Here is a 14,399-nt window from a genome sequence, read left to right as displayed (position 1 = left end):
AGGTGCCAGCAGATTCAGTGTCTAGTGAGGGCCAGCTTCCTAGTTCATAAACAGCTATATTCTCACAGTAACCTCACATGGAGGAATGGGCAAGGGAGAATTCTGGGGTCTCTTTTATAAGGGCGCTAGTCTTATTCATGAGGGCACTGCCTTTATGACCTAATCACTTCCCAAAAGCTCCACCTCCAAATACCATCACATTGGGAATTAGGTTTCACCATATGAATTTTGGGGGTCTTAGTATAGCACTGTCAGACTAGGTATATCTTTATTTCAGCAGATAGTTTGACCATATTACTTTTAAAATCTATCTATGGACAAGGAGGAAATAGATATATGAGTGCATTGGTAATCTGCATAGGTGAAGTTCAATTGGTTCAGGTAACTCTACCCAGAGTGTACATTAATTGATTGGTGTCAGCCTAAAGCTTGTTCTGAAGGCTGTCCTCAGCTCTGTCCTACTGGATCTTTATCAACAGCTTGGATAAAGACCTAAGAATACATAGGATTACAGAAACGAGTTATAAAATTCTTGGACTAAAATAATAAGATGGAGTTTATTAGGGTTAAATGTAACTTCCAGCGTATAGTTTGATAAAACTTTTGGGGGAAATGGAAATGCACTTTAATTTGTGTTTTAAAAAGACAAACAGGACAAAGTTCAGGATTTTGGTGGCTCAAGCTTGGTGTACTGTCCAGCACCATGTAATATAATTATTTTAAAAAATTTCTGGGAGGCTGAATTAGTGAAAGTAAGATGTCCTGAAAGGTGGGGGTAATAATCCCACTGAATGGCCATGCTAGGAATCTTGTGGTTGGTTTTGGATTTCACATTTCTAGTAGGATGTAGACAAAACTGAATGCTTACAGAGTGATGTGTCTCCCAGCCAGAGCTTATGAGGGCTGGTCAAAGGAATGTTTCACTCTGGTTGATAATTATAATATTGGGTTGGCCAAAAAGTGCCTTTGGTTTTTAAGCAAAAATAAAAGACACATTTTTCATTTTCACCAAGAACTTTATTGAACAACGTACTCACCCTTATGTTCCACTATCTTCTGCCATTTTCCAGGCAACTTCATAATTCCATCTTCCCCAAACTTCTTATCTTTTTGAGCAAAGAACTGTTCCAGGTGCCTTTTACAGTCTTCCAGGGAATTTTTCCATTAAGAGAATTTTGTAAAGACCGAAATAAATGGAAATCCGAAGGTGCAGTGTCTGATGAATATGGTGGATGAATCAGAACTTCCCAGCCAAGCTGTAAGTTTTTGCCTGGTCATCAAAGAAACAGGTGGTCTTGCATTATCCTGATGGAAGATTATGCGTTTTTTGTTGACTAATTCTGGACACTTTTCGTTGAGTGCTGCTTTCAGTTGGTCTAATTGGGGGCAGTACTTGTTGGAGTTAATCGTTTGGTTTTCCAGCAGGAGCTCATAATAGAGAACTCCTTTCCAATCCCACTGTATACACAACATCACCTTCTTTGGATGAAGACCGGCCTTTGGTGTGGTTGGTGGTGGTTCATTTTGCTTGCCCCACGGTCTCTTCTGTTCCCCATTACTGTATAGTAGGGGCCCCCAATCCCCGGCCGCAGACTGGTACTGGTCCGAGGCCTGTTGGGAACTGAACCACACAGCAGGAGGTGAGCGGCGGGTGAGCCAGCGAAGCTTTATCTGCTGCTCGCATTACAGCCTGAACCATCGCCCCCTCCCCCGCCCCTCCCCACAGGTCCGTGGAAAAATTGTCTTCCAGGAAACCAGTCCCTGGTGCCAAAAAGGTTGGGGGCTGCTGTTGTACAGTATCCACTTTTCATTGCCCGTCACAATTTGTTTTAAAAACGGAACATTTTCATTATGTTTAAGTAGAGAATCGCATGCAGAAATACTGTCAAGAAGGTTTTTTTTGCTTACCTTATGTGGAACCCAAACATCAAAGCGATGAACATAACCAAGCTGGTGCAAATGATTTTCAGCGCTTGATTTAGATCTTTTGAGTATGTCGGCTATCTCCCTCGTGGTATAACGTTGATTGTTCTCAGTTAATGTCTTGATTTGATCATTATCAACCTCATTTCAACTGGTTTGCCTTACCGTGGAGCATCATCCAGCGAGAAATCTCTAGCGTGAAACTTCGCAAACCACTTTTGACACGTTCGATCAGTCACAGCACCTTCTCCATACACTGCACAAATCTTTTTTTGCGTTTTAGTTGAGTTTTTACCTTCTTGAAATAATAAAGCATAATATGCTGAAAATGTTGCTTTTTTTTTTCCATCTTCAATATTAAAAATGGCTACACAAAAATTCACCAATTTTGGTAAGTTTTTTTTTTAATGCATGCTGATATGACAGCTGTCACATACAATCTAACAAAATTGTTTCGTATGAAGTTAAAGACAAGTGCAACTAGAGCCATCTTACGGAGAAAACCGAACGAAACTTTTGGTCAACCCAGTATCTGTCTCTTGCCACGTTCCATAAATGACATAAGCCTGTTTATCAAGATTATTTTGTATTTGAAATAATATAAAATAATATATTTTAATAATATATTATTTTATATATAAATTATTTATATATAAATAATATATTTTAATAATATATATAAAATAATATATATACTTGGCCTGTTTTGTGCCAAATCTTATAGCCCTCTCTCCAACTCTTTTGAAATGGGTGGTGGTATTCCCTTTTATAGATAGGAACCTGGATAATAAGAATAGTTTAAAAAAACCATACACAGCTTATTTATGCAGCTAATGAAGGGTAGAGCTGGGATTTAAAGTTGGGTTGTTTCCATTATACCATACTGCCTCTGGAATGAGCATGCAGTGAAGCTGGGAGTGATGGGCACTTCTGCCCTTCTGCTATGAGCAGGTTAATTTCTGGAAGGCTGTTCATAAGTCCCACTTGTTCTTAAGTCCAAAATGATACTATATACACATATATACATTCTTTTCTAAATATTCTTTTTTTAAACTTCTACTGGTCTTTATTAAAAGGAAAACTATTATCTGAAAACAAAGACCCAATGTAGTCTCAGGCTAAGTCTCATTGACAGAACCCCTCAAGCTACAGCCCAGGCACCTAATCTTGGCACTACAATGTTGTCCTTGACCTGCCCTCTCTCTCCCCATCCCAAACTCTGGGGATTCGCTTCCTACCAGGATATTCCTCTCCAGCCAGGCAAGATATCTCAGTCCCCAGGACGCCACCCTTCCTGCCAGGATGGTGGCCACAGGGTCATCCCCCTATCCCCGCCCCCTACACACCCGGTCAAGGTGAGTGCTACACACGCGGGGCCGCCACACTCTCAAATCCAAATGTCCTTGTCTTGTCAGCACCCTGGGTACACTTTAAACGTCTTTAAAGTCTCCAGCCTATTAACAATAGGGTCACTACAACAATAAGGCAGACGCAACCTCCTCTGAGCTCAGTGTGGTGGCGTCCAAAGCTCCTAAAATCCGAGACTTAGGTTCTCCCACCCCCACGTCACTCCCTGGGGCATAAGAACTACTACTGTCCCTCAGGCCTCAGCTCGAAGGTGTCTTCTCTAAGAAGCCTGCCCGGCACTTGACAGGCCGAGCCGGGCGCGTTCTCCTGGCGGCCCCGTGCCCCCTCAGTCTGGGCAGAGATGACACCCGGAGTCGGCGAGTGTGCCCGCCCCGGCCACTTCCAGGGCCAGGGGCTCCTCGGGTGCAGGAGGGAAGCCGAAGTGCGCAGTTATGGCGTCCACGTGCTAGGCCTGCGCAGGATTGGGCGCCTGCTCCTCAGACGGGAAGACTTTAACTCCATGAAGATAGGGGTCCCCCGGTGGCCCGTAGGCCTCTTTCCCGGCGCTTCCCGACGCCTAAATATTCTTTTCCATTCTAGTTTATCCCAGGATATTGAACAAAATGATAACTATATAGTAATAAGAGCCGATATTTATCGAACACTTATTATGAGCCAGATGTTTTTCTAGAATCTTTGCACATAATTCATTTAATTCTTACAACTCAGTGAAGTAGTTACTGTTATTACTATCTCCACTCTGCACATGAGGAAACTGAGGAGGCAGGAGGAGTGATTAGAGGAGCCAGGATTTGAACCAGGCTGTCCAGCTGCAGAGCCCACACTTTTTTTTTTAAATTAATTAATTAATTAATTTATTTATTTATTTATTAAACTGTGTTGGGTTTTCGTTTCTGTGCGTGGGCTTTCTCCAGTTGTGGCGAGCGGGGGCCACTCTTCAGCGGGGGCTACTCTTCATTGCGGTGCGCGGGCCTCTCACCGTCGCGGCCTCTCTTGTTGCGGAGCACAGGCTCCAGACGCGCAGGCTCAGCAGTTGTGCCTCACGGGCCCAGTTGCTCCGCGGCATGTGGGATCTTCCCAGACCAGGGCTCGAACCCGTGTCCCCTGCACCGGCAGGCAGATTCCCAACCACTGCGCCACCAGGGAAGCCCCGAGCCCACACTTTTAACCACCATCCTGTCTTTGCCTTATGCAAATGGCCCGTGTGTGTACACAAGGGTGCAAAGGTTTTGAATAGAAAGAGTGGTAATTCTTCATGGAATTGGTTCAAAGTTCTCATTATTTTTAACTTTTTTTTTTTTTTTTAATTCAAAGGTATTTGTATTTTGGTATTCTTTTCTATTATAAATAAGTTGATCTCAAACAGGCCTTCAAACACAAGCCAAAGGATGGCTGAGTTTACTGAAGCTGAATTTGACTGCTGAGGTCCTCAGGTGATAGTAGGCAGGGTTCATGCTCTCTGACCTCCTCAGACCTTAGCTTTGTTCACACAGTGGTAAGTGGAGTTTTCTGCAGTGATTTTTTGAAACATTGTCAGATGGAAAAGGAACTATTAGGTTCGACCATATGAAATGGTCAATATCTAACCTTTCTTAACCTACAAAAACGGCAAATTCGTATGGTTCAACTTAATAGGCCGAAGGGGAGGAAATTCCACAGAAACTGTTTGTATTTTAAGAAAGAATTTTAGGATATATTGGAGGTTTGAATTTTGAATTGCTTCACTGACTTTTTTGTTTTTCCTGTACAACTATTTGTATGAGAAGTATGTATTCCATTTCATTTCATGTTACTTTTTCTTAACTGTATCTGATTTGAACCTCTTCGTTATGTCTCTTGTCATGGATAGAAAGTGATTTAAGGCATTATGCTTTGGGATGTGTGTGTGTATATAATTTGTTACTTGTTTAAATGCCTATGTAACAGAATCCATCAGATCATCAAGCCTACCAGTTTTATTTATGTATGTATGTGTGTATGTATGTATGTATGGCTGCGTTGGTAGCCATTGCTGCACGCAGGCTTTCTCTCACTGCAGCGAGCGGGGGCTACTCTTCGTTGTGGTGTGCAGGCTTCTCATTGCAGTGGCTTCTCCTGTTGCGGAGCACGGGCTCTAGGTGTGCGGGCTCAGTAGTTGTGGCTCATGGTCTCTAGAAGGCAGGCTCAGTAGTTGTGGCACACGGACTTAGTTGCTCTGTGGTATGTGGGATCTTTCCGGACCAGGGCTCGAACCCATGTCCCCTGCATTGGCAGGCGGATTCTTAACCACTGTGCCACCAGAGAAGTCCCAAGCCTACCAGTTTTATAAGCATACCCTAGTGCTGATTTTGAAATGTAGAGGATGATTCAGATTGAGTTTAATAATTTTTTTTTATTCCTTCTGATTATGGAATGGTACTTGAAAAAGTAATCATAATATTTACCAGAAGTTCAGCATGCTATTCGCTTCTAATGGAAATTGTGTCATTGCATTTAGGAAAAATTTGATTCACTCAAGAAAGTTCCATCCATTCAGGATATTCTTGGGTGACTTAATCTGTAGAGTAGGAGTGATTTGAGTTTATGGTGATTGCTCTCATTAGGGTGAGGGCATTGTGAAGGGAGTCTTCAATAAACTGAGTTTCTAACACTCATGAATTCCTTGTGACAGCATTACTTTTTGTCATTGATTCATGACAGACCATTGCCTTCTGTTTATTTGGTTTGGGGAGAGGGTGTCAGACTTTTTTTTGGTCTCTTTGAATTTGATCATTGAGTTCTCCGAGTTCTCCACATGCCTTCCAGCTCCATTCAGTTGGTTGTCTTTTTTTCCTCTTCTTTTCTGAATCTTCTTGATCAGAGTACACGGTAGTGAAATCTCAAAAGCTCAATACTAAAAGCTTTGTAATAGTTACTCTCCTTGTGCAAAAACCATTGTAAGATCCTTTCAGTTTCATAAAGAGATCCCACCAGAATATTCTCTAGTCTTGTCTACACAAAGGTATCGGGATGGTAGAAAGTCTGAATCTGGTCCAACCTATGAATAACAAGTGCTAGGTTGGATCCCTGATTTTTTTTTTTTTTAGGATTTTCCCTTGTTCTTCTGAAACCCTGAGAACTTGTGTGGCTGCTTTAAAAAAGAAAAAAAAAAAGTTGATCTCTTCTTTCTAAAGATGAATCACAGTTGAGTCTGTTATTTACCCTGAAGTTACACCATTCTTTCAAACAGCAGTAGTCATTGATGTCTCCGTCTACATGTGCATGCTGCTCTCTCACTCTCTGTTGCCATGTGTTGTGTTAATGCATGTATTGTAATAGTTCGAATAAGCATGAGGGATCTTTGTTTTTGTTTTTTTTTTTTTCAGTAACAAATACTTGTAAGAAAACAGATGATTTTGTGACATCTAAAGCACCAGCTGTCGACCTAGATCACAAGTTTAGGTGCAAGGTTGTGGATTGTTTAAAATTTTTCCGCAAAGCCAAACTGTTGCACTATCACATGAAGTATTTCCACGGAATGGAGAAGTCACCAGAGCCAGAGGAGAACTCAGGAAAGAGGCATGTCCAGACGAGGGGCTCTTCAGCTTCAGACAAGGCCAGCCAGGAGAGCCTGACCAGGAAGCGGGTCTCGGCCAGTTCCCCAAGTAAGCATTTTGGTTCTGGGTTGTATCTGTATCATGAAGGGTGACACAGAAAGCGGGCGTTAGGTTGGTCTGGTCCAGTTGAATCCCTCAAAATTGAAAATGACAAGTGATCCTCAGAAATTGCCTTGTGGAGTTGTAGCCTTCCTGGAGGAAGTAGAAATACCTGACTCTCATTCTTACCTCCACCTCTTGCTGCTCAAGTTACCTTGAGAAAGTCACTTAGCCTCTGAAGGTCTTGGTACTCTTGGTATGGAGTGGGAACAGTCAAGGAAAGGGAGCTCTGTTAGAAGCCAGCAGGAGAACTAGTGCTCAGAACAGCATGGGTGCAGTCATCCCATCCCTGCTAACAGAACAGAAGAACTAAGAGGTGATGTGGGATTCTCCTCCTGGGTTCAATTTCGTCATAATTGCAACCGAAGATATTTTCTAACAACACTGTTTATTTTACATAGAAACTACAGTGGTGGTAGTAAGGGTAACCATAAAATCTCATGTTCACGTCTTATTCTAAAACTTACAGAAATTGAAAAATTACATGTTTCTTGGGAATTTCAGAATAATTAATGAGTTTCCAGGAAATTCTACAAGCTTCCCAGCTTCGTTTTACCTGAAATTGTAACATCATTATATATTTTTTGGCTTGAACTTCTCTGTTAAAATACTTAGGTATTAGATGGTATATGGAACTCCTGGGACATCTGACAGTGTTCCCAAGGGAGTACAGAGTCAGGTTTCAGACAGCAGGTCAGGGCTATGCAGACTAAGGTGATCTCTGACCCTGTGAGAGGTCAGTTCTTAGCCAGGTTGTGAAGACATAATGTGTCAAGTGGCAGTTTCTTAGTCATATGTGCTGTATTATCCATTAGAAATATAATGTGAGTCAGCCTGTAACTTTTTCTTGTAGCCACATTTTAAAACGTAGAAAGAAACAGGTGAAACTTCTTTCTTTTTTTTTTATATTTATTTATTTCGTTGAGTTGGGTCTTAGTTGCAGCACGCAGGATCTTCGTTGTGACACGCGGGCTTCTCTTTAGTTGTGGTGTGTGGGCTCTGGAGCTCGCGGGCTCATTGGTTGCAGTACATGGGCTCTCTAGTTGTGGCGTGTGGGCTTAGTTGCCCCGCGGCATGTGGGATCTTAGTTCCCCGACCAGGGAACGAACCCACGTCCCCTGCATTGGCAGGTGGATTCTTTACCACTGGACCACCGGGGAAGTCCCTGAAATTTCTTTTAATAAATTTTGTTAACTCAAAATATCCAAAATACTATCATTTCAGCATGTAATCAGCATAGAAATTACTACTTAATAAGCTATTATGTATTCTTTTTCTTGCATTAAGCCTTTAACATCCAGTATGTGGGACTTCCCTGGTGGTACAGTGGTTAAGAATCCGCCTGCCAATGCAGGGGACACGGGTTCAAGCCCTGGTCCGGGAAGATCCCACATGCTGTGGAGCAGCTAAGCCCGTACGCCACAACTACTGAGCCTGTGCATCTAGAGCCCATGCTCCACAACAAGAGAAGCCATCGCAATTAGAAGCCCACGCACTGCAGCAAAGAGTAGCCCCTGCTCACCACAACTAGAGAAAGCCCACCCGCAGCAACGAAGACCCAACGCTGCCAAAAATGAACAAATAAAATAAATTAAAATAAAAAATCCAGTATGTGTTTTACATTTACTGAACATTTCAGTTCAGACTAACCACATTTCAGGTGCTAGTAGCTGCATATGGCTGGTGGCCACAGAATTGGCCCACGCAGCTTGATTACTAGCTGTAGACTAGCTGTAGGCAGTCTAGCTGTGCACTTGGCGAGCCCAAGTATTGAGCTAAAAGGAGCTCCCTGAGGAAGGCCAGCTGGCTAGTAGTCATCCAGGAGGGGCTCCCCATGTGGGCTGCAGGGCATGGCAGCACTCTCCACCTTAGTGACTTCACCAGAGTCCTGCTCAGGTACCCACCAGTGGATGGATATCTCTCAAAACAGGGTGGTCTGAATCAGATAGCAGTAGATGATGCTCAATGCCAGGTGCCAGTTATTTATTTAAAACGAAGCCAACAGCTATCAAAACTCCTCTGTCTAGCTTAGACCTTGTTTATTGAGCATTGGAGCAGAGCACTGGAGTTAGAAATGCCTCAGGCTAAGATAGATTGACTTGTTCATTCAACGACTATTTATCGAATGCCTCTCTTCTGGGGAGTAAAAAGGAAACCTAGGTCTCCTTCTGCCTGATGCTCTTGGTTGTGGGTATTCCTGGCACAAAGAAGAAAGGACAGGCTCAGTTGTTAGATGGGAGCATCCTCTTGCCTGGGCAGTGCTTGTTTTATTAGGGCCACTGATTCCTTAGGGATGTTAATAATGTCTTCCTGGCCAGTCCCACTGGCTTTGGTGGCCATTTTGTGTCTTTTAGATAAGTTTATATCTCTCTGCCGTTGAATACATGGTTAATTCTGGGGGCAAGCTTATTTCTGAGAACTTGAGAGAGACCTGTCAGTGAGATCCTTTCCTCCCCTCCATGTGTCACCTGGCCCAGGTCTCACCTGGAGCAGTGGCCAACTCAGCTGCCTGGGAGTCACTGGGTGACTTGTTAAAAGTACAGATTTATTGGACCCTGCTTTACAGCATTCCAGTTCAGTGGCTCTAAGTTTAGAATCTGTAGTTTTTGTACACGCGCCCCCCTATATAAAAGTGACATATGATTGCTGTAAAATCCATACAAAAGAATACTAAGGGAAAAAGCCTCCCTCCCACTGGTAGCCCCACCTCCCTTGCAGATATAACTATTTTTAACAAACTCTTTTATAACTTTTCAGATATTTTCTGTGCGTATCCAAACTGCACATTTCTATTATGTCTAATAGAAAATATCTTTTTATATAGTTGGTATCATATGCAGCTTGCTTTTTTCATTAAAGATACCTTGGCACTCATTTCATGTCAGTATAGATACGTGGTTCTACCTCATTTTGACAGTGGCCATTATTTCATTGTATGGGTGTACTGGACTTTAAACATTTTCCTACAAAAAATTATGATTCACCGATTTTTTCACTCTTACCAAGTGCTAAAGCAAAGTAAACCTTCCTGAAGATTAATTTGCTCTTGTGTACGAATTAATTCATGCGATAAGTTTCTGGAGGCGGGATTTGCTTGGGAAAAGGGTATGCATATTTAAATTTCTGATAGATGATGCCAAATCACCCTTCAAAAAGCTTGTCCCAGTTTGTAATCTCCCACCAACTGGTTATGCACATCAGTTTCTTTACAATCTTATCAGTATTATCAAATTTTAAATTCTTGCTAATCTGATAGGTAAAAAATATTGTAGTGACTTTAGTCTTTTATTTTAAAAATTCTGGAATATTTTAAATATATAGAAAAGTACATAGGATTATATATAGCAAACATGTATGTATCCAACCCCCACCTACACTTAAAAAATGTTAACATTTTGCCATATTTCCTTCAGATTTTTTTTTAAGGGAAACAAAACACTAGGATGAGGTACAAACCCCCTGAATTGCTTTTCCTTTCTTTCCCTTTATGCTTTCCCAAATACATGCATATATGTTGAGAAATAATGTATAGTATTTAAAAAAATTTTTTACTGGAGTATAGTTGATTTACAATGTTGTGTTAGTTTCTGCTGTACAGCAAAGTGACTCAGTTATACATATACATATATCCACTCTTTTTTAGATTCTTTCCCCATATAGACCATTACAGAGTATTGAGTAGAGTTCCCTGTGCTATACAGTAGGTCCTTATTAGTTATCTATTTTATATAAAGTAGTATGTATATGTCAATCCCAGTCTCCCAATTTATCCCTCCTCTCCATATAGTATTTTCGAGTGTTATTAACATTTATATTGGTAAATTATAGAGTATTTTGTGTGTTTTAAAAATATGTATAAATAGTATCATATTATACTTACTCTTTTGGAACTTGCTGCTTTTTGTTTAGCATTATGTTCGTCTTCATCCCGGTTGAAACCTGTAGGTGGATCTCATTGATTCTTCAGCTGGTGTATTGTGGGGTTTTGGGCACGCCCATCCACCCTTGTAGGTGTAACTTTTTTTTTTTTAAACGATAGTTAAGTATGCCAGAGTTTCTTTAACCCCTTCCTACTCAGGGTCATTGAGGTTTCTAGTTTTTTACTTTTATAGATGATGCTTCAGGGACACTGCCTGTGTACACATCCCCTGTGCGTGAGCGTTTCTTTTGAGTATTTACCTAGAAGAGGAATTGCTAGATGGAAGGGTTTTAGTTAATGTACCAGAATGTACTTGAAAATGGTGGTTCTGACTTCAACATTCCTGTCAGCTCTGTGATTTGTCTATATCCCCACCAGCTTTTGGTATTATCTGACATAAGTTTGCCCAATCTTAGGAATTTGAAGTGATTATCTCCTTGTTTTTCTCAATGAGAAAAACGTTTGTTTTGTACTTTTTAGATGAGAGTCGGAATTGTTACAAACCTCCCCTGTTTCTGCTGGCTCCCACCGCAGCGCCATTCTCGGACAGCCTGAGATAGGAAACCGTGATGTGAGGGATTTGGTCTGCTCTGAGGACGGTTCTCTCTGAGCCCCTCTCTCTGTGGATTGGCCTGGCTTGCTGGTTGGCTCTGGTCAGCTGACCTCTGACTTTAGTCGGCACCCTCCCCTCCTCCTTCCCTTTTCAGTGCTGTGGTGGAAGGAAGGAAGGAACAGTGGTCGGGGAGCCTGAAGGTCTGAGTTTGGGACCCAGCTCTGCCACTCGAAGTTCTCTGGTATTGATTAAATCCCTCATCTTCTAGTATGTAACATGGAGGTTAAACTATTTGCCCCCCACAAAAATGCTGGGAAGGTCTTTATGTTAGGCATTTAAAATTATTTTGAAATGTGCACACGTGTTCAAAGCAGCACTGTTCTTAAGAGCCCTAAATTGGAAACAGCTCATGTGTTTATTCACGGTAAATAAATGTGTGAAGAATAAATCGAGTAAATAAATTGTGGTGTCTTGATACAGTGGAATACTATACAGCAGTGAGTGACTGAGCTACAGCTATACCCACCAACTTCTCACAAATATAATGTTGAGCCAAAGAAGCTAACATAATCTCATATATATGATATGGTAGGTATGTATATAAAGTTCAAAAACAGATTAAAATGAATCTGTTATGTTTGAGGTCAGTACAGTGGTTATCCTTGGGGGGTAGGTGGATGAATGACTGAAAGTGGGGCAGGAAGGAGACTCCTGGGGTGCTGGGGTTCTGTTTCCTTATCCGAATGGTGATTGTAACAGATGATCATGGTAACTGTCCGAGGAGGCACCTTGCCCAGTGTAATGCACCTGAGTACAGGGTGGGTGTTCCCGCACAAGAGGGTGTGCGGACCTCTTGTTTGGTTTTGGAATTCCTGATTAACTATACTTGAGGGTCTTGATTTGTGTTGAGTAATATGAGCAGGCTTGGAGTCAGCACACCTGAATTTGAATCTAGCCTCCACCCCTTGCTTCCTCTGTGACCTTGGGCAAAGAACTGTGAGCTTCAGTTTCTCCATCTGTGAAATGGGGATACCGACCTACCTCAGAACTTTGTTACATTAAATGACCTAATGTAAAATGCTTAGCACAATGTCTGGCCTACAGTAAACTCTTAATAAATACTAGGTCTTTATCTTAGTGAAAACATTAACCCAGGCAGTCAGAGAGCTGAGTTCTAAACTCAGCTGACCTCCGATAAGCTGCTAAACCGATAGACAAAGTGTTGCCATTTTGATAAAATGAAGAAACCTGAGTGAGTGATTTTCTACTTTTATGTACTGCATTTGGGTCTCATACCAATATACCGACATGGGATTTCTAAAATTCTCTCTCTTAATACAGAAGGATCCCTTTCACTGGGGTTTGGAAGTCCCTTGGTGAATTGGGGAAATTTGCCTGCCAGGTTTTAAAATAACAAGATCTGCTGTGGGTATACTTTCCAGGTTGGCAGGGGTGGACAGTTACAAAATGCTTTAGGGGGAACAGAAGGGTATTTTAAATCCCTGTGTTTTAACTTGTTACCCCCCTGCTGGTCCTTTGTAAAACTGGTCAATTTGGTGGCAGAGTGTACCACACAGGCCTCTCACCCATGTTGGGGTATAGCCTGGTCATTCCTGTACCCTCTCAGATGGAGAGCAGGTTTGTGCAGCCAGGAAGGGACATTTCCGCCCCTACACCCCCATGTCAGGTGGACACAGACCACACAGACGATTTCACAGCTCTTCCAGGCTTGATTGCTGAGATTGCCAGCAGTTCCCAGGCTGAAGCAAACTAGACCATTCATCTTGCTGTGCTCTAGCTGGGAAATTAAAAACCTGGCCACTCGTCCTGCCTCTGCCACTAACCAGCAGGAGCCTCAGTTCTCACCATCTGTGAACTGGGGTCAGTAGACATGTTCAGCCTTCATCACGTCGCTGGATATCAATGAGAGCAAACACAGAAGCATATTCAGCATATTCCATAGGCCCCAGCCCTCCAGAAGGCAACCCCTGTTCCAGGCATTGCCCTCACTTTTTTCACATCAGAGTCTCCTTCCGTTTCCTCATGGTTTTGCTGGGTACTTGATTAATCTGATGACTAAATTTATTAAGATTTGAAAGAATAAAACCAGCTAAACAGATCGTCTGTTCTCTCAGCACATCTAGTTTTCACCTCAACTTCTAAGAAAGCTCTTATCTTTAGGGGTGGAATTTCAGACAGTGGGGGGAGTTCAACTGGGGAGATGTTTCAAGGTGAGACTCTGACACCAGGCAGCTTGTGTCCTAGTTCACAGGCAGTGTGAACTTGACGCTATGCTTAAGTGAAAATCAAAATATTACAGAATGTGTGCTGCTTGGGACAGCACAATTACTGTACTGTAATTGGGGACAGTTATTTGGGGACAGTTACTGTAAAAAAGTACTCCCGTTATGCCAAGTACTCTGATTTTGGGAACTTGGGTTCTAATAGATTTCTCAGATGGAGATTTCTGGGGCTTCTGGCCCAGCAGGACCAGAAAACGCTCTGCAGAGATTTATTTTTTGGTCTATCCCCCCCAACCATTTTCCTGCTGGTAAAGTTAGGCAGGAGAAGTATTTCTGGTCTGAAGTCCACAGACTCTTATCTTAGTAGCAATTCTGCTCCTGTTCACTTGTGATCTGAACTCTTCAGAGATCTGATTTCCTCCTTTCCAAAATGATGATGTAGGACTAGGTATGAATGAGGCAGGGCTCTTTCATGTGGGGAGAAAAGCACATAAACAGTTACAGTGAGAACTGCTAAGTTCTATGTAAGGAACGTGTGAAGTGTTGTGGGAACACAGATTCAGATTTTGCCTGAAGAGCAGGGGCTGGGATGTCGAGAGGAGGAGGTAACATTTGAGTTAGGCCTTAAAGTGTGAGGGTAGGTAGGGGGTGAACCAGAAGGCAGGGGAATAGGAAAGGGATCCCTGTGCTGGGAACAAGCAGAACAAAGTTCAGAGGCA

At 42.3% G+C, this 14,399-nt stretch overlaps 1 protein-coding gene across 6 annotated transcripts in view; it reads left to right on the top strand.

Annotated features, from left to right (window-relative positions):
• PHF20 (PHD finger protein 20) overlaps positions 1-14,399 on the top strand; it is a 134,015-nt gene that overhangs the window by 82,769 nt on the left and 36,847 nt on the right. For 5 of the 6 annotated variants that reach the window (XR_009703173.1, XM_061208295.1, XM_061208294.1 and 2 more), the window contains one exon: positions 6,636-6,914. The exons of the other annotated variant lie outside the window; for it this stretch is intronic. Coding sequence is in view for 4 of the 5 variants with exons in the window: in XM_061208295.1 (XP_061064278.1) it covers positions 6,636-6,914 (279 nt within the window). In the remaining variant the exon portion in view is untranslated. The remainder of the gene's footprint in view (positions 1-6,635; positions 6,915-14,399) is intronic. 6 annotated transcript variants of the gene reach the window in all.

Source organism: Eubalaena glacialis, chromosome 13 (assembly GCF_028564815.1).
Source record: "Eubalaena glacialis isolate mEubGla1 chromosome 13, mEubGla1.1.hap2.+ XY, whole genome shotgun sequence".
NCBI lineage: Eukaryota > Metazoa > Chordata > Mammalia > Artiodactyla > Balaenidae > Eubalaena > Eubalaena glacialis.
The sequence above is the reverse complement of the archived record's forward strand: the minus strand, read 5'-3'. Positions and strand labels throughout refer to the sequence as shown.